The 26,257-nt window shown below is 36.5% G+C and overlaps 1 protein-coding gene across 4 annotated transcripts in view; it reads right to left on the bottom strand.

The window, feature by feature from the left end:
• The window catches only part of CDKAL1 (CDKAL1 threonylcarbamoyladenosine tRNA methylthiotransferase), a gene marked incomplete at its 5' end in the record, with an annotated part of 690,467 nt that overhangs the window by 368,423 nt on the left and 295,787 nt on the right, over window positions 1-26,257 (bottom strand). For all 4 annotated transcript variants that reach the window (XM_080655025.1, XM_080655024.1, XM_080655023.1 and 1 more), the window contains one exon: window positions 3,370-3,473. In XM_080655025.1, coding sequence (XP_080511151.1) covers window positions 3,370-3,473 — 104 coding nt within the window. The remainder of the gene's footprint in view (window positions 1-3,369; window positions 3,474-26,257) is intronic.

Genomic DNA, 26,257 nt, shown 5'->3' on the forward strand with positions numbered 1-26,257 from the left:
ACACCAAAGAAGATAAAAACAGTCAAAGAAAATGTCAAGGGGACTAGGTTCAGTGAGAGAAAAAGCAAAAAAGCTGGGAAATCAAACACACACACACAAACACGTACGTAAATGGTAAACAAAAAATTTCTATTTCAAAACATAAACGATTGTGACTTCAATGCTATCCATTCAAAAGTTAACAAGTTGCCTTTCTCACTTTTCGGCACCTGAATGTATATTTTTAATGCTCTGGAAACCCACTTTACATTCAGAATGATTTCACAAATCTCTTCTAAATGCTCCCTTACCTTTGCCTTTGGGTTAGCTCTTAGTCTCTTCAAATTCATTAGACTACTAAGAAATACATTTTATGAATATAAAATGTTTCATAAATATGCTATTCATAAAGAAATTGTGGTCTCACTGCATCGTGACAGGCAACCTGGGTTCTAATCCCCATTCCACAATATGTTTAGAGTTTTTAAAAAACACTTTGTATTTCTACACAGTCATTAAAAATTTTAATTTAAAGAAAGAAAGCAAATGTAATTTTCAGGATGGGAAATTTAATTTCCACTGACTTTAAACGTAGTGCTAAAATTTAGTGGCAGCATACTTAAACTTTATATTTAACATAGACTTTCAAAGAGTAATATTTATTCTTCTTTATTCATTATAGGACAGTTAATTTCATAATGACATAATGAAGAATTCATGGGGTTGTGGTTCAAAAAATATTCCTAACACCTGAGTTATGAAAGGAACTAAATATGCAAACACTATAAAACTAAGAAAATGGGCTATTTCTTCTCTTTACCTTCACAATTATTCTTCACAATTTTAAAGTTCCAACATAGAAATTCAGTAAGACCATTAAAATCCCAATGTCCTTTGCAGAAAACAAAAGATAATAAACTAACTCAATGTCTTTAAAATGTGAGCTACAGACTGCTATTTACTATAGTAGGAAGGGATTATAAAGCCATTCTTAGCATGAATTTATTTTTCTAAAATTAAGAAAATGAAAGATAATTGTCAAACTAAATAATTTCTATCTATAGAGACATTTTTCAGAGAACATATTTTGAAAATCTGTCATTTGATTCTAGTCATTAATGTTTGCTGTGGATGTTCCAATATTCTCACTCAAAATTAAGACTTCTCTTTCTGAATTAATTTTCAATTCCTTCAGTTTAAGTAATGTCTAAGGACACAGGCAATTACTTCACATAAGTTATCTCAAGTGACACTAAATATCATAGTAATAAGAAGACCATGGCTTGGAGAGGTCATGTACCTTGTCAGATCATGTGGCTAGTAAGCAGCACACCACTGTTTCAAATTCTAACTCTCTTAAGCAAAGAGCATCAAATACTTGATAACTTAAAATTTTCTAAATACAATGGCTTATCTAGAAAGTTATAACCTCAATATTTTAGTAACAGCTCCACATATCAAGCAAATAAGCTCACCAGTCCAAAAACTAGCATTCAGTTTCAACTCTAATTTACAAATAACAAGACAACAGAAAAACCTTACATTGCAAACATTCTATGATTGCAAATAGAAAGGCACATACATATCTGCTGATGGCGATTATGAAAGTAATACTAAATAAATATTTTCTAATACTTTCTCTAAAAATAGCCACTAAGTCACTCCCAACTACTGAGATATAGTCTTTGAACCACTCACCTTAATTAGCCCAGCTCACTTGGATGTGTCAATGCTAACTGCCAATCAAGCCTGACAGAACTAACACACTGTGTCTCTACTCCTCAGAGGGCATTTCTAAAGATAACCAGAGAGCTAAGTTTGTTGGATATGTTCAGAGTATTTCTATAAGCATTTTATAAATACTATGTTCACTCCTTCCTTTCCCCCGCCCCCCCAAGTCAGATATAATACATAAATGCGTCTGTACTAAGTCATGAAGCAATCATATCAAAGCATTAGTGTAGGTTATAGATGAGGATAGATATGAGGGAGCCCAGAGAATACTTTCACTTCCTACATGGTGATTTAACTGTTTTATATTTTTCAAAAAAATTTTCAGAGTAAAATGAGAAGATTTTTAAGTTATATGTAGTTGTACTTAGAAATGCATAATGTTGAAAAAGTGCCTCAAAGAAACTAATTTGTATGCCTTCCAATTTGTAGTGTTTCATGGATATGTAATATAGTTTTAATATCTCCATTAACCAACAGATACATAAAAAAACAAACACCATGTAAGAATGCCAGAAAAGGCGTCATTTTTCAAGTATATTAGATTTCTGTGCTAATTTTTCCATTTTTGAAAAATCCTTACAGTAGTTGTGTTACAAAAGACAATTGCCCAGACATTTTCTTAGATTAGATATCTAGTCTCACCCTAAAACAGAACACTGTCAACAGTCAGTGAGTTGCCTTTCATTTCTTGTTGAATGGAAATAGAAGAGTGGACTGAGCTAAGAATATAAAAATAGAAAAAAATTATTGGGAGGTGTTAACAAATCAACCAAGGTTATATTTCTGTTTTTAAGAGCATTCCAAATTCATGTTGATAAAAGCTTTACATAGACTAAATAAAGAAATGTGTTTGGAACTCATACTTGCTAGGATTCAGGGTGTGAAGTACTGAACATAACACTCAAAGTTACTCCCTCAAAGAAAAGCACATTGCCAATAACTATTAACCCACACGATTATGAGACCATGCATTATCACATGTTGGGTGTAAAAGCACACTGATGGGGAAGTTTATGGTTTAAGCAGTTATGTGTCAAACAACACAACTGTGACTCATGAAAAAGATAAGTCTTATTTTGTACAGAGAGATACCTAGACAATCACATTTTCCAGCAAGTGATGAGTCAGAAGTAGCTGGCCACTCACACAGAGAATCGTTCTCTGTAGGGCTCCCTACCAGTACCACTCCTTACTGACCCAATAGTCCTGTGAATAAGGAAGGCTATCTTTATTGGATGATAGTAAAATCTACCTTCTCCTTCCAAGACTCTGGGAAAACTTTATTAGCTCAATTTTCTAATGGTCCAGAAATGACCAAAGAAACGAGTAGAAATCTTAAAAAGTGTATCACTCAGTTCACAAAAGCCTTAACACACATCAAAAGGTCATGTATTTCATTTTTATTTTTTGTCTTTTCCATGGAATCTACAATAGGTGATAAAATTCAAATCATGTCACTTACCTTAGAGTCATAAAAAAATGAAAGAGTGGCTAGTAATGTGAATATTATAACTTGACTGAATCTATCAGATAAGCTGAAATATTTGTAAACTCTTCAGAAAGCTAAAAAAATCATGTATGTAAGTAAAACAAATTAGAAGACTACTACAATTTATTGAGAAGACTAAACTTGTACATAATTTTAGACACTCTTACCTTGAAAAGACTGTTTGGCTCTGTCTACTAGTTCATCAATTGGATAACTGGCCAAGTTTCCTCTGGCGTGTTTAGTTTTGCAGTAAGTACAAGCATTGAGACACCTGTTCAAATGACAGCAATTAGTAAAGCTGGAATTTTAAAGACAGTGTACACTTAACACAAAGAAAACACAACGAAGTGCTATTTTAGTAACATACGCAGTTTATATAAGAGATATAAGAAACCATTATCTACCATACTTCATATTTATTTTATTTCTACCAGGCACAGAAATTTCCAATTATGTTTCAACCATTCAAAAATGATTGTACAGCCCAGCCGGCATGGCTCAGTGGTTGAGCATCGACCTATAAACAAGAGATCAAGGTTCAATTCCTGGGTTGCGGGCTCGACCTCCAGTGTGGGGCGTGCAGAAGGCAGCTGATTAATGATTCTCTCTCATCACTGATGTTTCTATTTATCTCTCCCTCTCCCTGTCTGAAATCAATAAAAAAAAATTTTTTAAGAATAATTGTACAAATCACATAATATTATCTTCAAATGCAAATATCCATGTGGAACAAAGTTTACAATGATTACTCAAAAGAAATTCAAGATCCACTCTGTTTGTAAACCACTGACATTTCTTTGGCTATTGTAACACTAAAATTTTAGTATCCCCTAAATATGCCATATTAATTAGAAATAAAAAAGCATATGCATTTAAATTTTAACTGACATAACAATGAAGTCAACACAGCATTTTCATAAAAAATACATTCTTAGAAATTTTCACATTTTTCACTGTTTGAAATCAGAAAGAAATATTTAAACATATCCAGTGTTTAGTTTTTCTCACTTTGAAATTTTAAACATTTGTAAAATGATCTTTTAAAACTTTGTTATTCATTATAGCAATTATTTGTCATGTCTAAAGACTATTGAAAAATACTTCTATTTTTTAATTTTTCAAAACTAATGTCGTTATTCTACTTTTATTTAATTTTTAATTAATTAAATTTATCATCCTAGAGCAACTGAATCACTGAAGAGATTTGTGTGGCTTTTTGTTCAATGTTGAGCCTTATTTTGTTTTTTTTTTAAATCCTCATCAAAGGATATGTTTTTATTTAATTGAGAGAGAGGAAGGGAGAGAAAGAGACAGAGGAACATCAGTATGAGAAACTTCAATCAATTGCATCCCATACTGGCCTGACCTGGGATCAAACCTGAAACCTTTTTCGTATATGGGATGATGCTCCAACCAACTAACTCATTTGACTAGAACTTGAGCCTTATCTTTTTTACATAGATCTATCTTCTATGCTATATAATAAAAGCCTAATACGCTAAGTGTCTGGTCACCAGGTTGTCCATTCAACCAATCAAAGCTTAATATGCTAATGATATGCTAAGGCCACTCAACCACTCGCTATGATGTGCACTGACCACCAGAGGGCATACAGTTGACTGGTTGACCAGTCACTATGACATGCACTGACCAGCAGGGGGCAGACAGTCAACCGGTTGCTATGATATGCACTGACCACCAAGGGGAAGACAGTCGACCAGTAGGTTAGCTTGCTGCTGGGGTCCAGCTGATCGGGGCTGAGCGAGATGGGCCAAACACGCCCTGGAGCCCTCCCACAGTCCCTCCCCAGCTGGCCGACCTCCCACGTCCCTCCCTGGCCCCAATCATACACTGGTGGGGTCCCTAGGCCTGGCGTGCACCCTCTCACAATTCGGGACCCCTCGCGGGATGTCAGAGAGCCAGTTTTGGCCCGATCTCGCAGGTCAGGCCGAGGGACCACACTGGTGGATGAATTTGTGCACTGGGCCTCTAGTATATATATAAAAGGCTAATATGCAAAGTGTCCCCTCAGGAGTTCGACCGGGAGAACGGGAATTCGATCGCTCTCTATGATGTGCACCGACGACCAGGGGCGGCACGGAATATGGTAGGTGACCAGCAGCAGCAATGGAGCATTGAGGGAGCGAGGGAAGGACGAGGCAGGGAGGCAGGGGAAACCGCGTGGTGGTGGTGCGCGCGTGGCGAGGAAAGGAGGCAGGAAGGTGGGGAACCTGATAGGCCCTGATCGCCAGCCAGGCCTAGGGACCCTACCCATGCACAAATTTCATGCATCAGGCATCTAGTTTTATTATAAGTGTTTCTTTTATCTTATAATAAGAAAACTTATTTAAATGATATTTTTAAATTACAAGAGTAAAACCAAACTTTTAGTTTTAAAATACTAAACCAAAAGAATATATGTTCACTGTAGCATTATTTACATGTAGCATTATTTACAATAGTCAAAATATGGAAATAACCTAAGTGTCCATAGATGGATGCATGGATAAAAAAAATATGTGGTGTATTTATATATACAATGGAATATTCTTGAGCTATAAAAAATAAGGAAATCCTGCCATTTGTGACAACATGGAAGGACCTCAAGAGCATTATTCTTAGTGAATTCAGATAGACAAAGATAAATACTATATAATCTTTCTTACATGTGAAATTTTAAAAACCTCATAGAAATAGAGAACAGATTAGTGGTAGCCAGAGGGTGAAATTTGTGGGGGGTGGGCAAATGGGTAAAGTTGGTCTAAAGGTACAAATTTCCACTTACAAGATAAATAAGTTCTGGGGATGTAACCTATAGTATGGTAACTATGATTATCAATACCATATTATATTTGAAAGGTGCTAAGAGATCTTAAAAATTCTTGTCATAAGGGGAAAAACTGTAAGTATATAGGGTGATAGATGTTAACTAAACTTATTGTGGTAAACATTGCACAACATATACATATCTCAAATCATAATTTTGTACATCTTAAACTTATGCAGTGTTATATGTCAACTATATCTCTGTAGAACTAGGGGTGGGAGTGAAAGTAGCTTGCTCAAGGCCTATAACTCAAATCTCAAGAGCTGAAATTCAAACCTGAACCTATCAAATTTCAAATTCCATTCTGTTTTCATACTAAGCTGCCTCCCCAGAATTAATGTGTATCAAACATCCTATCTACATACAAATGTAGATAAGATATAACCATAAGATAAGCAATCATCTGACATGAGATATAATGTAACACAGCATATTTATTCAAAGATATGGCCAATACTTATTCTATGTATGAAGCTATTTGTTTAAAACATGTATTTCTCTCTTTTATTCTTTGGAAATTTAAGACTAGGCTTCTTGTCTATCGGCTGGCCCAAACCAGTTATTCCAACTCTACTGTTTACAAGTTCTGGTTTTCATCCTCCTGCTGGCTCTTTGGCAAATTATATCACCTTGTTTGGCTTGCCATGTTTCTAAAATTCCATCCCTCAGGTTCTCAAAGCTGACTGCTCTCTCTGCCCTTCTCCTCACCTCAAGTGGCTCCGTGATCTACTGAATGCAGCAGACCCCACCATTCATTCACCTGTGATTCCCCATTGTGATTGGCACTCAAGTTACCTCAGCACCTATCCAGGGAATCTCTTGATTCTATGTATGTACTTAGCTAGGTCTCCTAATTCCTAATGGAGAGCTCCATAAGTTAGGTGGACAATAGAAACTACTCCCATTTCTGACTTGGGCTATTTCTTAAACATAACTGTCTTAGGAGACATCAGCCTGGAGAAGGGGAAAGAAATAGAAAGAGAAGGGAAGCAAACTGTAACATAAATGAATTAACACATGCAAAGCACTTAGAATATAGTCTGCACCTAGTAAGTGATCAGTAGATGTTGTCCAATAGTTGGTTAATGTGACTGTTCTAAACAATTCTGTAAGGAAATAATTATACAGTATCATGTTCCAGGTGTACTTAACTTTACAAAACAGATGTGTTACTGACAGTTTGGCTGAAATCAACTGTGGAAAACAAATCATATTTTCCTACTGGCTCGCTTAATAAAAGTGGAAATATATCCCCCATGGAAAAATCACTCATGAAAATGTACTAAAAAGTTTAAATAAAACAAAGTGATACTCGGAAACATTTATAATAATGAAAATAAGCCACTAAGTATAAATATTACATGAAGAATTCAAAATATTCTTTACTAAACTAAACTGTTCCCTTTTGGTTAATTAGGGTTGTTGATGTGATATGTTTTTGAAGTTCTAAACTATTATATAAAACGAGTTCATCCTTACTTGCAGTTATCAAAATATTTTATATTATTTCAATAAAGTAAAAATTTCTAAAAAAGTAAGATTCTTTAAGCATGTTAAAATATCACTAACCAAGCATTAAATCTGCTATGTCTTACGTTTAAAAAGGAAAGAGATTTGTTGTAATCCAAAGTTATATGCAGTACAAAATCAGAAAAGAATAAGTTTTTTTGATGCTATTTGGTTTAAAAATTTTTTCTCAAACATTAAAAATAATGATGACCAATCATTTCAACATGACAAGCCTTCACTAAAGTAAAGAGATTCACCACAGAAACCACCACAGTGAGTTTCAGTTATCTGTAAACAATTAAATAATTGTCTACGAGTAACACTGAGCCAGTTTCTTCAACCGTCAGAAAACAAAAGATCTTTGAAGGTAGACTGTTGAAAGCCAAAACCAAAAAAGAGAATGGCTGTTGAACTGCAAGGAAGATGCAAAACCCTGAACTGCCTTAGAGTGCTCTGATGGAAGAATAAAGCTAGTGCACCACTCTAATCTTTGCACTGGCGATTATATGGCCATGGGCCAAGAAATAACTGAAAACCTCAAAAGCAGAGGCAGATTAGACATTCGATTTAGAAATTTAACTCTGGAACCTTAAAAAGCATCTGTGGTAGAATATTTTTAAATTAGAGAAACTAAACAAATAAAATAACAATGAATTTTCACAAATTAAACTATTTCAAAGGGTTCAAATGCATAATACATATAAACTTAGTAAATGAACCACAGAAAACAAAGTTTTAATAAATTCAGTTGTGTGTTTTTCTTTTAAAGAACATCTTCAGATATCACAAGTTTTGGAATAATTTAAAAATCACAATTAAGCTTTTAAAAAATCACTCATACTGATTTTTTTTTTTTTTACAGGAGAAAAGAAGCCCAATTACTGTACCAGTGAATTCTACTGAGCATATAAGGAAAAACAAATACTAAACATTCTCACACTTTTACAAAAGTTGAAGAGGAAGAAATACTTCGTAACACATTCTATGAAGGCAGAATCACTTTAGTACCAAAGCCAGATAAAGACACTGCAAGTTCAGACCAATATCTCTTATGAATACTGATTTGAAAATCCCCAACAAAATATTAACAAAAAGAATGCAGAAGCATATTAAAAGAATCAGACACCAAGACCAAGTGAGAAGTACTCTTGGAATGCAAGAATGGTTCAAAGTACAAAAATTGATCAAGGTAATATGCCACATGAACAGATTGAAAAAAAGAAACGCATGATCATATTAATGCAGAAAAAGAATTTGACAAAATTCAACAGCCTTTCAGTATAAAAATAATCAAACTAGAAATAGAAACATCCTCAACTTAATAAAAGCAATATATAAAAAACCCACAGTGAACATCATACTCAATGATAAATGACTGAAGGCTTTTCCTCTAAGATCAGGAACAAAGCAAAGATGCCAACTTTCACCACTTCTACTCACCACAGTACTGGAAATTCTAGCCTGAGTAATTAGAAATAAAAAGAAACAAAATGCATTTAAATTAAAAAGACTTAAACTTATCTCTTTGCAAATGATATGCTCTTATATGTAGAAAAATCCATTAATTATTTTTTAAAAACCTGATAGTATAAATGAATTCAGCAAAGTAGCAGTATACAGAGTAAATACACACACACACACACACACACACACTTGCATTTCTATTCACAAACAATGAAATACATATAAAAAGAAAGTCACAAAAGCAATTCCATTTAAAATAGCATTAAAAAGAATACAGTGCTTAGAAATTAACAATCAAAGAGGTGAAAATCTTATACAATAAAAACTACAAAGCACTGCTGAAAGAAATTGATGATAACATAAATACATGGAAACACATCCCATATTCAATGATTGAGAGACAGTATTGTTAAAATGTCAGTATTTCCTAAAGCAATCTATAAACCCTTGTGATACAAATTCCAATGATGTTTCTTAAAGAAATAGAAAAGTACATCCTAAAATTCATATAAAATTTAAAGAGACCCAAATAGCCAAAACAATACTGGAAAACAAAAACAAAACAAAACTGGACAACTTGCATTTCCTGACTTCAATGCTTCCTATAAAGGTACATTAATCACAACAGTGTGATAATGGCCTAAACAGACATATAAGTCAATGGAATAAAATGGAGAGGCCTAAAATAAACCCTCAAGTACATGGTCAAATGACTTTTGACAAGGGTGCCAAGATCATTTAATGAGATAAGGAGAGTCTTTTTAATAAATGATGCTGGAAAAATTGTATATTCACATGTAAAAGACTAAAATTTGACCCTTATCTAATACCATATACAAAAATTAACTCAAAATGGATCAAGAATCTATATGTAAGATCTAAAATAACAAAATTCTTAGAAAAAAATATAGGATAAAATTTTCATGACACTGGACTTGGTATAGGAAACAAAAGGAAAAACAGGTATACTGGACTTCAGGAAAATTTTTTTATACCAAAAGACACTATAAAACACAGTAAAAAGGCAATCAACAGAATCAGAGGTAATGTTTGCAAATCATATTATCTGATAAGGAATGGTATCGAGAATACACAGAGAACTCAAAACTCACCAACAAAAAAACAAATAATCAGACTCAAAAATGGGCCAAAGACTTGAATAGACATTTCTCTAAAGAAGACATATGAATAGTCATATGCACATGAAAACATACACAACAGCACTAATAATTAAGGAAATACAAACCAAAACTACAATTAGATATCACCTCATACCTATTAGGGTGGCGAGTATCAAAAAACAAACTAAGCCTTGGCTGGTGTGTCTATGTGGTTAGAGCACTGGCCCAAGCACCAAGGGTTGTGGGTTCGATTCCAGGTCAAGGGCACATACCTGGGTTGCAGGTTTGATCCTTGCCCCAGTTGGGGCGTGTGCAGGAGGCAACCAATGGATCTCTCTCTCTTCCCTTCCCTTCCACTCTCTCTAAAAATCAATGGAAACATTTTCCTTGGGTGAGGATTAACACACACACACAACAGAAGAATTGGCGAATGTGTGGAGAAACTGGAACCCTTATGCAGTGCTGGTGGGACTATAAAATGGTAAAGCAGCTGTGGAAAATAGTATGATGCTTCCTGAAGAAATTAAAAGTAAAATTACCATATGATCCAGCTATTCAACTTCTTGGTATATAACCTAAAGAATTGAAAGCACAGACTTTAAGAGATTTGTGTATTCATATTCATAGAAACAGTAGCAACAGCTCTGTGTATTCTTGATATCATTCCTTCTCAGGTAATATGATTTTAGCATTAGCTAAAATGTGGAATCAATCCAAGTGTCTATTGATGAATGAATGGATAAGTAAAACCACTGGAATATCATTACACCATTAAAATGAAGGAAATTCTGCAATATACTACTTTGGAACTTTGAGGATATTGTGCTAAGTGAAATACACCAATCATGAAAAGACAAAGACTCTGTGTTTCCACTTCTGTGAGGTATCTGGAGTCGTCCAATTCAGAGACAGAAAATAAAATTGTGGCTGCCAGGGCCTTGAGAGAGCGACAAATGGGAAACCATTGTTTAATGGGTATAAAGTTTCAGTTTTACAAGATGAAAAGACTCATGGAATGGATGTTAGTGATGGTTGCACAACAATGTAAATGTATTGTATTCATTCATTCATTCACTTATTTATTTTTAATATATTTTTATTGATTTCACAGAGGAAGGGAGAGGGAGAGAGAGAAACATCAATGATGAGAGAGAATCATTGATTGGCTGCCTCCAGCACACCCCCAGTGGGGACTGAGCCCATAACCCAGGCATGTGCCTTGACTGGAATCAAACCCAGGACCCTTTAGTCCGCAGGCCAATGCTCTACCCACTAAGCCAAACCAACTAGGGCTAAATGTACTGTATTTAATACCCCTAAACTGTACACTTACAAATGGTTAAGATGGCAACTTTTGTTATGTGTTTTACCAAAAACTTATTAAGTGAGAAAAAAATCTATAATAATAAAAGGGTAATATGCTAATTAGACCAGACAACTTCTGGACGTCATTCCGGACGTCCTTCTTGATGAAGCTGGGGCCAGAGGGAAGCCAGCCCAGGTCCTGGGTGCCTGCAGGCGGCCCAAGGGAAGCGGCCAGAGGAGAGAAGGCCTACTCTTGCACGAATTTTCGTGCATCGGGCCTCTAGTAATATGTAACTATGTATGTGCTTAATATTCTTAGTAGATTACAATTTACCTAAAGAACAGGCATACATCTTACTATCTGCTGTAGCGTCTAACACAGTGCCTTATATACTACTAAAATATCATTAAATACTCAAAGTTATTAGTGATTTCAGAATAGACCAGAGAAGACATCAAGACAATACTTGGTTAGACAGCCAGGAGCAGTTATAATTGTATCTTCTTGTGGGGAAAATCCAGTAAGATACAATGAGATAGGGAAAGGGAAGTCAGGAATGAAGAAGGCGCAGGGCAATAATATGGATCTGCCAGGCAAAAGGATCGGTACTCTTGTCTTCCAAGCAGCTTGAAATAGGAAACTAAAGCTAAAAAACTAAAACTATAAAGCCAGGGACCTTACACAGGATATACACACAATACAGTGTGTACATCATGCCAAGTGGACTACCCAACAAGAGAAATCTAAGGACCATAGTATCCATCAAGAATATCCATTTTTATTATAGCTGTCTGTACTTTTTCCATCGGTAGTTCCCAGACTCTAAGATGTCAAAGAGCAATAAATTTAAAATGCACATACTTAAAACTGATCACCAAATAGGGTGCCAACTTTTTATTTTAGAGAAGTTAAATTACCCTGTCGTGCAATTATTTTATTAACAAACAGCTTATTTTAACACCAAAATGGGAGAAGAATCATGATGAAGGACCACACACGTAGCTTCAGAAAAACTCACTTATTTTTCTTATATTTGTCATTTCACCAGAAGCCAGCAAAAATCCATCAAATTCTACAGAAATTACTATAGCAGATGATTCTATAATATCTACCCAAGTTTCCTCATTTTTCTATAACCTTTATAGAAAAATGGAAATAAAATAGCTTTGACTGAATAATAGCCTAAATCACTTAACATGCCAATTGATACAGACACAGAAGAAATATAACTAATAAGTAACAATAATAATTCCAGTTGGATTTTCAAAGCGTTCTATTTGTAGCTAGTGGTTTACTCCCTGGGAGACAAAGTCCCACACCCATAATAGCAACAACTGTTTCTGAATATGTTTACCAAAATAGCATGGTGAAAGATGATGAAATTCTGTCAGCCATAAAGCACACACTTTTCTAAAAATGTTCTTCTGTTCCACCTACATTCTTATTTTTATTTTTATAAAACAATGACAGTGGTACAAAAAATTAATGCTAACCTATTGCTTATACCTTGCAAATACAGCAGTGGAGATAGCTGCATGCAATCACCAAATAATAATTGCTAGTGAAACAAAAATACTTGATTGGCCATTAGAGCTGCAGACCCCATACAAAATGACTTTGTGCTACAGATTTGAATTAACTTATAAATATCCAAGCTGAAAAAGAAACAGGGACTCTGAAGGCAACTATATATCTCCAACTGTGGTATAAATCATATATACACAAAAATACATGATTTATCCCTTTAAAATGTAATTCTGCCATGTAAGGCATATTCCCAATATACTATAAAGTTTAAAACACAGTAACAAATACCCTTTCAAAAATAATATAGCCACCAGGCCAGTGTGGCTCAGTGGCTGAACCAGGAGGTCACGGTTTGGTTCCCTGTCAGGGCACATGCTTGGGTTTCAGGTTCAACCCCCAGTAGGGGGGTTGCAGGAGGCAGTAGATAAATGATTCTCTCTCGTCATTGTTGTTTCTATATTTCTCTCCCTCTCAAATCAATAAAAACATTTTTTTAAGTGGTACTTTTATTATATGCCTGTAATGAAGCCAAATTTATGTAATGGTGATATTAAAAATAACATTTATTTACTTCCTATGCCTTACAGTTAACACTTATCTGCTATTAAATTAAAGACTTACCTAAGAGTTAATTTACTGAAGGTTTGATTAACCACATGCTAAATATACCAACCAAAAACCTCTGACTATAGTTTAAAAGTAAAGGAGTCTTAGTGAGGAGAACTATTGTTTTCGCTTCCTCGGTGGTTTTGGAGGCTGACTTCTGCTGAGTAAAATCTCACAGGAAACACTGGCCAAAGCTAATTCTATAACATATAACAGGTACCACATTTTGGCGCCTGGGATAAAGGGTATTGTTCTAACATTGGTCAAAACATCCTGAAAAAAGAAAAAAAAATCTTACATTTCAATTATGTTGAAACTAGAAAGCAAATTTCAGATAATTTTCTAACCTGTGGGAAAATAAATTGTTTGGGTCAAATAATGGTGTAATTACATAATGAAGCGAGAGGAGGTGTTTTAAACTGAAATGGAAAAGTAGTACCTAAGCATTTATGCAATTACCCACCATTTTAATTTCAACAAATTCTCCAATTTTGAGAGCTATAATTCTAATTAACATTATAATAATCTAAATAAAATTCAACCCTGTCTTTACCTTTAGAAAATAACTACCGAAAGTAAGGCCAAGAGAAAATACCACTTATCAGAGCTAAAATGAGGGAGCTAGCAGGTCCTTAATGCATGGCCAGTGGCAATCAAGCTGACTACCCAAACCTCCGTAGAGGAAAGCTTTTACTCAGGCCCCAGGTGCACAGTGGTTTAGTGTATCTTCTCCTTCATACACCTTACACCTTATTACTTGACTGATTGTAAGAATATCTACTGATTCAATAATAGCTCTTTATTGGAATGGGGCAGGGGGGGGGAGATAAAGCCACTATACCCCATTAAATACTATAGAATTCAGTCCTTTATAAAGAACCATGATGTTTTCAGAAACATTAGGATGGAAAAGATAAACATTAATCACAAATGGAGAAAATATGTCAGTTTAAGAACTCAAACAGGAACACTAATGTTTCGGAGATGAGCAATATACCCAGTTGAGAAGAACTTCCTTCCCAAAAGGTGGTGTTGTCTACAGGGTATAACCCTGAAGGAACTGCCCTTTGATGGAGGCAAAAGTGAATTGTAAGAAACCTCTGGCTCCCCAGTAGGGCTACATCAAGGAATGAAAAGTTTCTTTTGTTTAAAAGAATCAGCCGGTGTAATACACTAAGAAAGTTTATCAAACTTTCAAATAAGATCAGGCCACGTACCTAAGTGCCCACTGTTCCCAAACTGTACAAAACAAATGATAGGAAATACTACTTATTAGCATTTCCAGGGTAGATTATTTTCCTACACTTAAATGTTATTTTATTGTTTTTCAAAAGATCCTATTGAAAAATTCTTCCTCATATTTCCAAATACCTCCTGTCCTATTTGAGTTCTTTTGTTCTAGATTACAGAAAATAATTTCATTTAAGATTTATCAAGATGAAATCATTCCAGCCCTAGCTGGTTTGGCTCAATGGATAGAGCATCGGCCTGTGGACCAAAGGGTCCCGGGTTCAATTCTGGTCAAGGGCACATGCGCGGGTTGTGGGCTCGACCCCCAGTAGGGGGCGTGCAGGAGGCAGCCAATCAATGATTCTCTTTCATCATTGAAGTTTCTATATCTTTCTCCCTCTCCCTTCCTCCCTGAAATCAATAAAAATATATATTTTTTAAATCTTTAAAAAAAGATAAAATCATTCCAATTTGGCCTAATAATTCCATTTCTAGGGATTCTTATAGATTGCTGATGACAGTTATAACTTTATCAAAGACAAATCTGCTAATATGTGTTAAAAGCCTCACAATGTTTTCTCCAATAACTCTATTTCCAATGTAATAAATAAATATTTATTTTTAAAATAATCAATTTGTATACAATGTATGAAGAAATAATCTTTCCAAGTCCAGATTCTTAAAAACAAAACACTCTTGCTGGCATAATAATAAATGGTAAGCTAATAAATGGTTTTACACAATGCTTACTGTGTGCAAGCACTATTTTAAGCACTTTTCATACATTAAATCACTTTTAATTCTTCCAGCAACCTCATAAAATTTTTTATTGTCCTTTTACAGATAAAGAAACTGAAACAGAATGAAACTGAATTTAAGGTTAGAAATGATTGCTGAGGTTAGGATTTGAAACTAAAAAGCTCTAGATCATACTATTTCAATATATGAAAACAAAAAAAAATTCTATATTAATATATGATTTCATCGATGTCCTAAGATCCATGACCAAGTATCAGATCCTAAGGCATCTAAATTTCACTAATATAGAGAGGCCCAGTGCACGAAATTCATGCACAGGGGAGGGGGGTAGTTTCTCAACCCAGCCTGCACCCTCTCCAATCTGGGACCCCTCAAGGGATGTCCGACTGCCCGTTTAGGCCCGATTGTCCGACTGCCCGTTTAGGCCCGATCCCAATAGGATCGGGCCTAAACGGGCAGTCGGACATCCCTCTCACAATCCAGGACTGCTGGCTCCCAACTGCTCGCCTGCCTGCCTTCCTGATTGCCCCTAAATGCTTCTGCCTGCCAGCCTGATCACCCCCTAACCACTCCCCTGCCAGCCTGATTGATGCCTAACTGCTCCCCTGCCAGCCTGATTGATGCCTAACTGCTCCCCTGCCAGCCTGGTCACCCCTAACTGCCCTCCCCTGCAGTCCTGGTCCCTCCCAACTTCCCTCCCCTGCAGGCTTGATCGCCCCCAACTGCCCTCCCTTGCAGGCCTGGTCCCTCCCAACTGCCCTCCCCTGCTGGCCTGATCGCCCACAACTGCCCTCCCTTGCAGGCCTGGTCCCTCCCAACTGCCCTCCCCTGCTGGCCATCTTGTGTCCACATGGGGGCAGCCATCTTTGACCACATGGGGGCAGCCATCTTGTGTGTTGGAGTGATGGTCAATTTGCATATTACTCTTTTATTAGATAGAATACACACACACACACACATACATATATATATATTAAATAAAACATACATAACACATGGTAAATTCTCAAAGAAACTATATTTTCAGATCTTTATATTGCTGAGAAAATAACTTTTCCCCTCACTTGTTAGCTACAAAAAAAGAAAGTTAACTTGAAACAGCTGTAGATGCATCTCCCCACCCTCGCCCCCTCCGTGGTAACTATTCATGAGATGCACACTCCAATTCTATTTCTTATCAACTGGAATGCCAGTCAGCTTGCCAAAGAACATCTGCAGTTTAAGCTGAGTTTCTAGATAAGATTAACTTAGTGGTGCTACCTTATAAAGAGGAAATATTTTTATAATATGTAAATTTATTACATTTGTAGAATATAATGACTGAAATTCAGCATAACAAACAATCTTTGTAACTCAATCATTAATTTGATTTACTTCAAGGCTTTTCTTTTCCCACTGCCATTTCTTAAGAGCACCTCCAAATTCATGACACAGTTGCTCAACCAATTCACTACCAAAATATGCAAGTGTGGCCTATCCATAAGAAATACACTCTCACTTTTTCTTTCAATCTGTTATTGGTGGTGCTCTTGGGGTGCCACGAGGAAAAGAATTTCCTGAAACCACCCACAGGAGGATGGGGTTTTGTGCAAAGTTTTATTGTAAAATTAAGGGGGTTCCCTCCAAGTTTCCATCCCCATCCACCCCACAATGGAAGAAGTCCAATCTTGTCTTCAGCAGAGTCAGAATTAAGGCCACTACCCAGTATTTATTCTCCATATTAAAGTTCAGCATCCTGTTAGCTTAGCTTGTGTCCACAGCTGCAGTCCATTGTGTGTGGAGTCCGCATGGACATGGGCCAGGAGGATGCTTAAGGCCACATGGCTCTGAAGAGAGAATAGGGGAGTGCATGGGTGAATGCGGGTGATGCAGCAAGAGCAAGAGATAGGGGACTCCTAGGGGATTTTTAGACTTACAATATTTTGCATGCTTCTGATGGGGTCCACCTCCTTGCCAGCCCAATGCTCCCCAGGCTAGACTGACAAGCAAGCACCTGCCCTACATCACCCAACTTCACTGGCATGTGCCCATTTCTCCCTTTGTTCTATCCCTTCCCCCAGTGAACTGCAGGGAATAGACTGATCTAATACATAGAAACAATCACAAAGGAACAGCAAAAAAGGAAATAGCCCTCATTCAAAAGAAAAGGAGGAATCACCAGAAAAGGAAATAAACAAAATAGAGGCAAGCAATTTGTCAGAGAAAGACTTCAGAGCAATGGTTATCAGGACACTGAAAAGGATGGAAGACAAATTCAACATGTGTAAGAATCTAGAGGAAATGAAGAATGACTTATCTGCAATAAAGAACACAATGCAAAGTTTCAACAGTAGACTAGAAGAAGCTGAGGATGGCATCAGCGAGTTGGAAGACAGGTAGTAAAAACCATCCAAGCACAGCAGCAACTGGAAAGAAACTTAAAAAGTAGAATGAGAGCATAAGGGAGCTTTGGGACAACATGAAATGAAGCAACATCTGCATAATAGGGGTGCCAGAAGGAGAGAAAGTAGAGTAAGGAATAGAAAACCCGTTTGAAAAAATACTTCCCTGATGTTGGGGAAAAAAAGCCACACAAGTCCAAGAAGCACACAGAGTCCCAAACAAGATGAACCCAAAAAGTCCAACACCAAAGCACATCATAATTAAATTGGCAAACATCCATGACAAACTAAGAATCTTAAAGGCTGCCAGAGAAAGACAGAAAGTTACCTACAAGGGATCTCCCATTAGACCAGTGGTCGGCAAACTCATTAGTCAACAGAGCTAAATAACAACAGTACAACGATTGAAATTTCTTTTGAGAGCCAAATTTTTTAAACTTAAACTTCTCCTAATGCCACTTCTTCAAAATAGACTCGCCATGGTATTTTGTGGAAGAGCCACACTCAAGGGGCCAAAGAGCCACATGTGGCTCGCGAGCCGCAGTTTGCCGACCACAGCATTAGACTACCAACTGATTTCTCAACAGAAACACGTAAGGCCAGAAGGGAATATAATGCAATATATAAAGTGATGCAAAGCAAGGGACTGAATCCAAGAATACTATACACAGAAAAGCTATCATTCAAAATTTAAGGTGAAATCAGGAGCTTCATAGACAAAAAAGGGCTAAGAAAGTTTACTACCCCCAAGCCAGCAATGCAAGAAATGCTAAAGGGACTGTTGTAAAAAGAAGAAATAGAATAAGGAACACAGGCATAAATAATAAAAATGGTGAAAACAAGTACCTATCTATATATATATAGAAGTGTAAGTGACTGTTACGACCAGTCAACCGAATGACCGGTCGCTATGATGTGCACTGACCACCAGGGGGCAGACAGTCAACCCAAGAGCTGCCCCCTGGTAGTCAGTGTGCTCCCACAGCCAACCTCCCGCATTCCCTAAATTCGGCCGGCCCAGATCGGCCCCGATCAGGACTGGGCAAGACAGCCCCCATCAGCCCCGATTGCCAGCCAGGCCAAGAGAGCCCACCCATGCACGAATTTGTGCACTGGGCCTCTAGTCAATAATAACCTTAAACGTAAATGGATTAAATGCCACCAATCAAAAGACATAGGGTAGCTGAATGGATAAGAAAACATGACCCATATATTTGCTGTCTACAAGAAACCTACCTCAGAACAAAGGACTCACACAGACTGATAGTGAAGGGATGGGAAAAAACTTTTCAGGCAAATGGAAATGAGAAAAAAGCTGGGGTAGCAATACTTACATCTGACAAAATAGACCACAAAGTGAAGGCCATAACAAGAGATAAGGAGAGCCACTTCATGATATTAAAGGGAGCAATTCAACAAGAGGATCTGTAGTACCGATATCTTTACAAATACAGCTCCTAGGACAATGGAAACTAAGGAGAAAATAAACAAATGGAACCATATATATATATATATATATATATATATATATATATATATATATGCCTAAGAGACAGTTACAACCAAACAACTGAATGACTGGTCGCTATGATGCGCACTGACCACCAGGGGGCAGACACTCAACACAGGAGCTGCCCTCTGGTGGTCAGTGCGCTCCCACAGCCAACCTCCCACAGCCAGCCAACTTCCCACGGTCTCTCCCCCCGGCTGGCTGGCCCCCCAGATCAGCCTGATGGGGGGCCGGCTTGCCAACCTCCCACAGCCCCTCTCCCCAGCCAGCCAGCCCCTATCAGTCCCGATCACTGACCAGGCTGAGGGACCCCACCCACACACGAATTCATGCACCATGCCTCTAGTATCAAAATAAAAAGCTCTTGCACAGCAAAAGAAACCATCAACAAAACAATAAGAGAGCCCACTGCATGGGAGAACATATTTATCAATGCTATCTCTGTTAAGAGTTTAATCTCCAAAATTTACAGGGAACTCATACAACTTAACAAAAGGAAGATAAACAACCCAATCAAAAAAGGGGCTAAGGCCCTAAATAGACACTTTTTAAAAAAAGAAGACATACAGAAGGCCAAGAGACATATGAAAACATGCTCCAAGTCATTAATTATCTGAGAGATGCAAATCAAAATGAAAATGAAGTACCATCTCACACCTATCAGATTGGTTATCATCTACAAATCAACAAACGACAAGTGCTGGCGAGGATATGAAGAAAAAGGAACCCTCTTGCACTGTTGATGGGAATGCAGACTGGTACAGCCACTGTGGAGAACAGTATGGAGTTTCCTCAAAAAAATTAAAAATGTAACTCCCATTTGACCCAGTAATCCACATTCTAGGAATATATCCCAAGAAAACAGAAACACCAATCAGAAGGGATATACGTACCCCTATGTTCATAGCAGCACAATTTACAATAGCTAAGATTTGGAAACAGCCTAAGTGCCCATCAGCAGATGACTGGATTAAAAAACGATGATATATCTACACAAAGGAATACTATGCTGCTGTAAAGAAGAAGGAACTCTTACCATTTGCAACAGCATGGATGGACCTGGAGAGCAGTATGCTAAGTGAAATAAGACAGTTGGAGAAAGATAAGTATTACATGATCTCTCTCATTTGTGGAATATAATGAACAACATAAACTGATGAATAAAAGTAGAACTAGAGTCATAGAAGCATCAAACAGAACGTCCAACCTAAGAGGGAAGGCAGGGGAGGGGGGAAGGGGTAAGAGATCAACCAAAGGACTTGTATGCATGCATATGAGCATAACCAATGGACACAAGACTATAGGGGGGTGAGGGCATGTACTGGGAGGTGGGAGCAGCTGGGGAGAGGTCAATGGGGGAAAAGGGAGACATGTAATACTTTAAACAATAAAGAATTTAAATTTTTTAAAAAGTGGATTACTTTGAGGTTTTAATGAAATGTAATACCTGATTCTCAAGAAAAAGGTACACAACACAAAATTCTACAGACATAATTCTGGGATTATAAAATGGTTTAGCCACTGCGAAAAACATTATGCCAGTTCCTCAAAAACACAGAATTATAATATGATTTAGCAATTACACTTCTGGGTATATACACAAAAGAACTGAAAGCCGAGGCTAAAACAGATATTTGTATATCAATGTTCATAGCAGTATTCTGTATAGTATTCAAAATAGCCTAAAAGTAAAAATAACCCAAATGTCCTTCAATAGGGAATACAATATACAAAATGTGGTAGATATGTACAATAGAATGTTACTCAGACTTAAAAATTTTCTGATACATGCTTCATGGATGAACTGGAGAAACAAATATTATAATATCCCACTTATATGAAGTACCTAGAATAGTCAGGCTCATAAAGACAGAAAGTAGAATGGTGGTTGCCAGGGGCTGGAGGAGGTGAGATGGTGATACGGGAATGGGGAGATATTGTTTAATGGGTACAGAGATATTGGGATGATAAAAGAGTTCTAGAGATGGATGGTGGTGATGATTGCACAAAAATATGAATGTACTTAATGCCACTAAACTGTATAAAATTGTTAAAATGATAAATTTTATGTTATACTAGAGGCCTGATGCACGAAATTTGTGCAAGGGGCTCAGCTCCTGCTGCCGCCACGGCTGCCTCTGCCTCAACCCCTGCAGCCTGGGCTTAGTCTGGAAGGTCGTCCAGGAGGACGTCCAGTCTAATTAGCATATTACGCTTTTAATATTATAGATGTATTTTACTACAATAAAAAGTAAAAGATTGGTTAATTATAATAATGTATTATTAAAGCTTCAATATGAAAGTAAAGTTCTAGACAATTGCAAGAGTTCAAAGATCACCTAAAGGTCAACAATGAATCCCAAGTTATAAATTCCTGCCAAATCTCAACACAAATATAATGAAATAGGAACCACAGTAATTTTATAGAAATTAGCTTTCTGTGATCCCTAAAATGATTGCCAACAAAATCCCATGCTTAAATATAATAAAAGTTTATTTAAAAAGCAGAAATTTTCTCCCACTCTGAAGTTGTCTTTCCCACACTAAAATAGACCAACAGCAATTCCACATTTGTTGTTTGTATTTCATCACTGTTTTCAGACAGAACAAGAGATTTGCTGCCTACACACCATTTCTCAGCATCAACACCCATTTTCTTATGCAATTTTAAGTTCTGTTGGCAGGTTAAGGACATTTTTTCCAACCACAAACAAAAACTTCTTTTGATACACTAAGTGAATGTTCAAGAAAATGTTCCCAATAAAAAAAATAAGACTATTTAAAACAATAATGTGGAAGTGTATCAACAGTCAAGAAAACTTAATAAAAAATTAAGTTCTCTATATAAGACATATAACACTTGGTAACTACTTTGTTGAAAATCAGCTGTCCTTATGTCTTCAACTAGGAACTTATTATTAGCAAATGCTAAAAGAATACAGAATGAGGAAAAGATAGAAACCACATTATTTAGGCTTCCATAACTCCATGGACAACTTTCTTATTTTTTAATGATTAAAATACTACTTTGCAATATCATGAAAAGTGCTTAGCTTCAATTGTCCATTTCTTTAAAATTATATATAAAAAGTGATTTGTACTGGAAATTTTTAGCTTTAAAAAATGTAAATCCTAGTATTTACTTTTAATATGTACTAGGATTATCTATAAAAATAAAAGCATAATATGCTAATTAGACCAGACAGCTTAATGACCTTCCAGAAGTCCTTCCGGAAAACCTTCCGGACGAAGCCAGGGCTGCGAGGGCCAAGCCCCTTGCATGAATTTCGTGCATCGGGCCCTAGTTATTAATAAAATTTTGTGATTATTAACAAACCATTTGTCAATTAGACAATCACAAAGATGACCAGTGATAACTAAGTCTTGTCAGGCGCTATTGTATGGACTTTACATATATTAATCCTGAAAACGACCTTATGCAGTAGGTACTACTATTATTCCCTATATTACAGAGAGGAAAATGAGGCACAGAGAAATAATGTGATTTCACAAACATCACACAGTTAAGTGGTGGGGCTAATATATAAGCCCAGACAGTCCGGCTCCCACATCCATTCCCCTAGCCATTACACATACTACTGGTCATAATACATTGGGGAAATGAAGATTATTTTGATAATGCTGAACAAGCTCTTCAGTAACAGAAAACATTTCAGTTGTCTTTTTGACCATAGGATTGTTTTTTAAACTTAAAAAAAAAAAAAAATGAGACACTGCACTCGAGAGTGTAATTCACAGGATTAAACACATTAATGTACTATCCATGATCAAGGAGGAAGTAAGTCACAGAGACTGAGGGCTACAGTTTATCTTTTACCTTTTTCTAAATCTGTAACCAATATATGAGTATAAAAACAAAATTATTAATCCTATAGGATTGGTGGTTTACCCAACTAAAATGTGATTATATTAGCCTATAAAGGAATGAAAAGTACAGATGACTAATCAACCTTTATAAACAGACAAACAGTTGAGATTTTTAACACATTAGCTTGCAGATGCTGAGGTATAGGTAAGTTGTCCAAAACAATTCGAGGTTTGGAGGGAGGACATAGTTCATGATAGTATGACTCACATGTGTCTCACAGCAAAATAAAAACCACCAGACATTTATCTCTTAAAAACAAAAGACACTGAGTCTGGCACCAGCCTGCCAAGCAAGAAATACCACGTGCAAGTCAGACACTCATGTGCTGGTTAAAAATAAAATCGAGAGATAGGCACATGATGAGTGATGGCTTCTAAACCTGACCTTCTCTAAAATAAACAATTCCACTTATAACTCCCACACACACACCAAAAATTCAAAACACCTGGAAAAAAAAACACAAGTTTCTCAAAAGATTCAAGAAAGATAAACAAAAAGGAAACTTTTTAAGTAAGAGCATAAAATATCTTACAGAAACTACTGTATTTAGGAAGGGAAAAAGTAATAGCTTTTGTCACCCTGACTGGATTCGTTCAGCAGGTTTCCCTCTTCCCTGTATTAACATGAGCCCAATAAGGCCAACCACTCTCTCCTCAAAGCTGACTAGCCTCGTCCACTGGTATGGCCAACTGGCTTTGCAAGCATGTCAAACTCGAGGCCGGCGGCCCACATGCCGCTAGTTTGACATGCTTGAGTACAAAGTCTTACTCCAACTCCAGCTCCTATTGGAAAGGAGAAAGACTGCCAATAGAAAGAAGGTTGCTACATCTATTTAAATGTGAATCCTATTTGAAGAGGAGGACATTAAATAATTACATGTAGCAAGAACAACTCTTCTGGTCCTATCTGTGAATAAAGATAAGTTAATCCCCCACAAATTTAATACAATGAAATGTAGTAATCTCCCCAAAATGATCTAAAAAAAAAAAATAGAACGAAGAGAAGCTATAAACCCAACAAAGAAATGCCATAACAATAGACTGCAGAGAGCCTCAAGGTGTCTGCCTATGCAGCTGCCCATATTTACAATTTGGCGATACTTTCATTAAGTCACAACTAATAGTCAACTTGAGTTAGTTTCAGTAAACTGGGATCATTTAAAAATTCATTAATTAGACTTGTATTGTAAGCAACAGTTTTTAAAGTATTTACCATAAATACAGCCTGTCACTAAGGAATATGCTTTCATGTCATGAATACTGCCAAGAAGAATCAAGCCACACTTTAAAAGTTTGTGAGAACTGTCATAAAAGCACTGGGTATGACACATGTAATATTACTTACAACTAAAGTACCAAAACCAAACCAAAACAAAACAACAAATCCGACAAAAGTTTCTAAGTACTTATTCTATGTCTGTGTATATCTTGTTTTAGACCAAATCCTTAACAAGGCAGCCCTGGTCACATTTGAACAGAAGATTTACAGCTCTAGCTCTATCTACCCAGCTTCTCACTTATAACCCCAAGAACCCTGCAGTCTCATCAGAATCCAGTTTGAAAACCTCTGGCTTACTGAATCATGTTCAGAATTACTATCCTGTCATTTAAATCATACACACTTGCTGAGCATATAAACGGTATACAGAGAATAAAAGTAATTAAACTACAATAATAAAAAAGAAAATGATCCAGGAAAGGAGGAATGGCAAGGATCAAATTAAAGGAAGGGGAAATCAAGAAGAGGACCAATTTGGAAGCTAAGGAAAAGGGGATAAAAAATAGAAGAAATAATCAACAACTTCAGATTCTATCAAGAAGTCAAGATTTGATTCATCCTCTCTCTACCCTATTCATTAAAAGAAATGGTAGGAAACAGCAGAAATATAACATTAAATGCAGCTAGAATTACTAATTTATTACAACCTATCTGCTAGAAGAGCTTAATACATCTTGCTTCTTTTAACAATTATCAAATAACAGACCATTTTAATAGCCAAGAGTTTTTAAACCAGATCTCTTCTTGATAGATGTCTCCAATAAATGCATTATACTTGTATGTATGGGCCTCTTGATAACACATTGTAAGGTGGGCCCATAATCTGCCTCCTGGTACTCATGGCCTTGTATCATCTCTTCCTCTTAAGTGTGGTGGAATCTATACCTTACTTCTAATCAATTAAATATGACAACAGTAATAAGTGATATCTTACACTTACTACATTAATTATATTATACAGGAGTGGGCAAAAATAGGTCTACAGTTGTTCATATGGAAAATAATACAATGAACAATAAATAATAACACAAGAATAAACTGTGTTTCATGTACTTATTACTGTAAATCTACTTTTATCCACCCCTGTATGACACCTATCTTGCTGGCTTTGAAAAAGCTGCTACATTGTAAGTTCCCTATGAAGAGGGACACATGGCCAGGAACTGGGAGTGGCCTTTGACAAGCAGCCAGCAAGAAACTGAGGCCCTCAATCCAGGGCCTGCAAGGAACTCAATGCTCCCAACAATTATGTGAGCTTAGAAGACAATCCTTCCCCAGTCAAACTTTCAGATGGAAACTCAGCCCTCACAGACACCTTGATCATAGCCTTTCAGAGGACACTAAACTGTGCCCAGAGTCCTGACTCCTGACTTTCAAACATGGTGAAATGATAAATGTGTGCTATTTTAAGTGGCTATGTTTGCGGTGATATGTCATACAGTCACCCCTTGGTGTCTGTAGAGGACTGGTTCCAGGACACTCCACAGATACCAAAATCCACAAATGCTCAAGCCCCTTATACAAAATGGCATTATATTAGCATATAACTTATGCATACCCTCCTACATACTATAAATCACCTCTAGATTAACTTATAATACCTTAAAAATGTGTTATGTAAATAGTTGTTATATTGTACTAGAGGCCC

The sequence above is a fragment of the Plecotus auritus genome (assembly GCF_963455305.1).
Source record: "Plecotus auritus genome assembly, chromosome: 2".
Taxonomy (NCBI): domain Eukaryota; kingdom Metazoa; phylum Chordata; class Mammalia; order Chiroptera; family Vespertilionidae; genus Plecotus; species Plecotus auritus.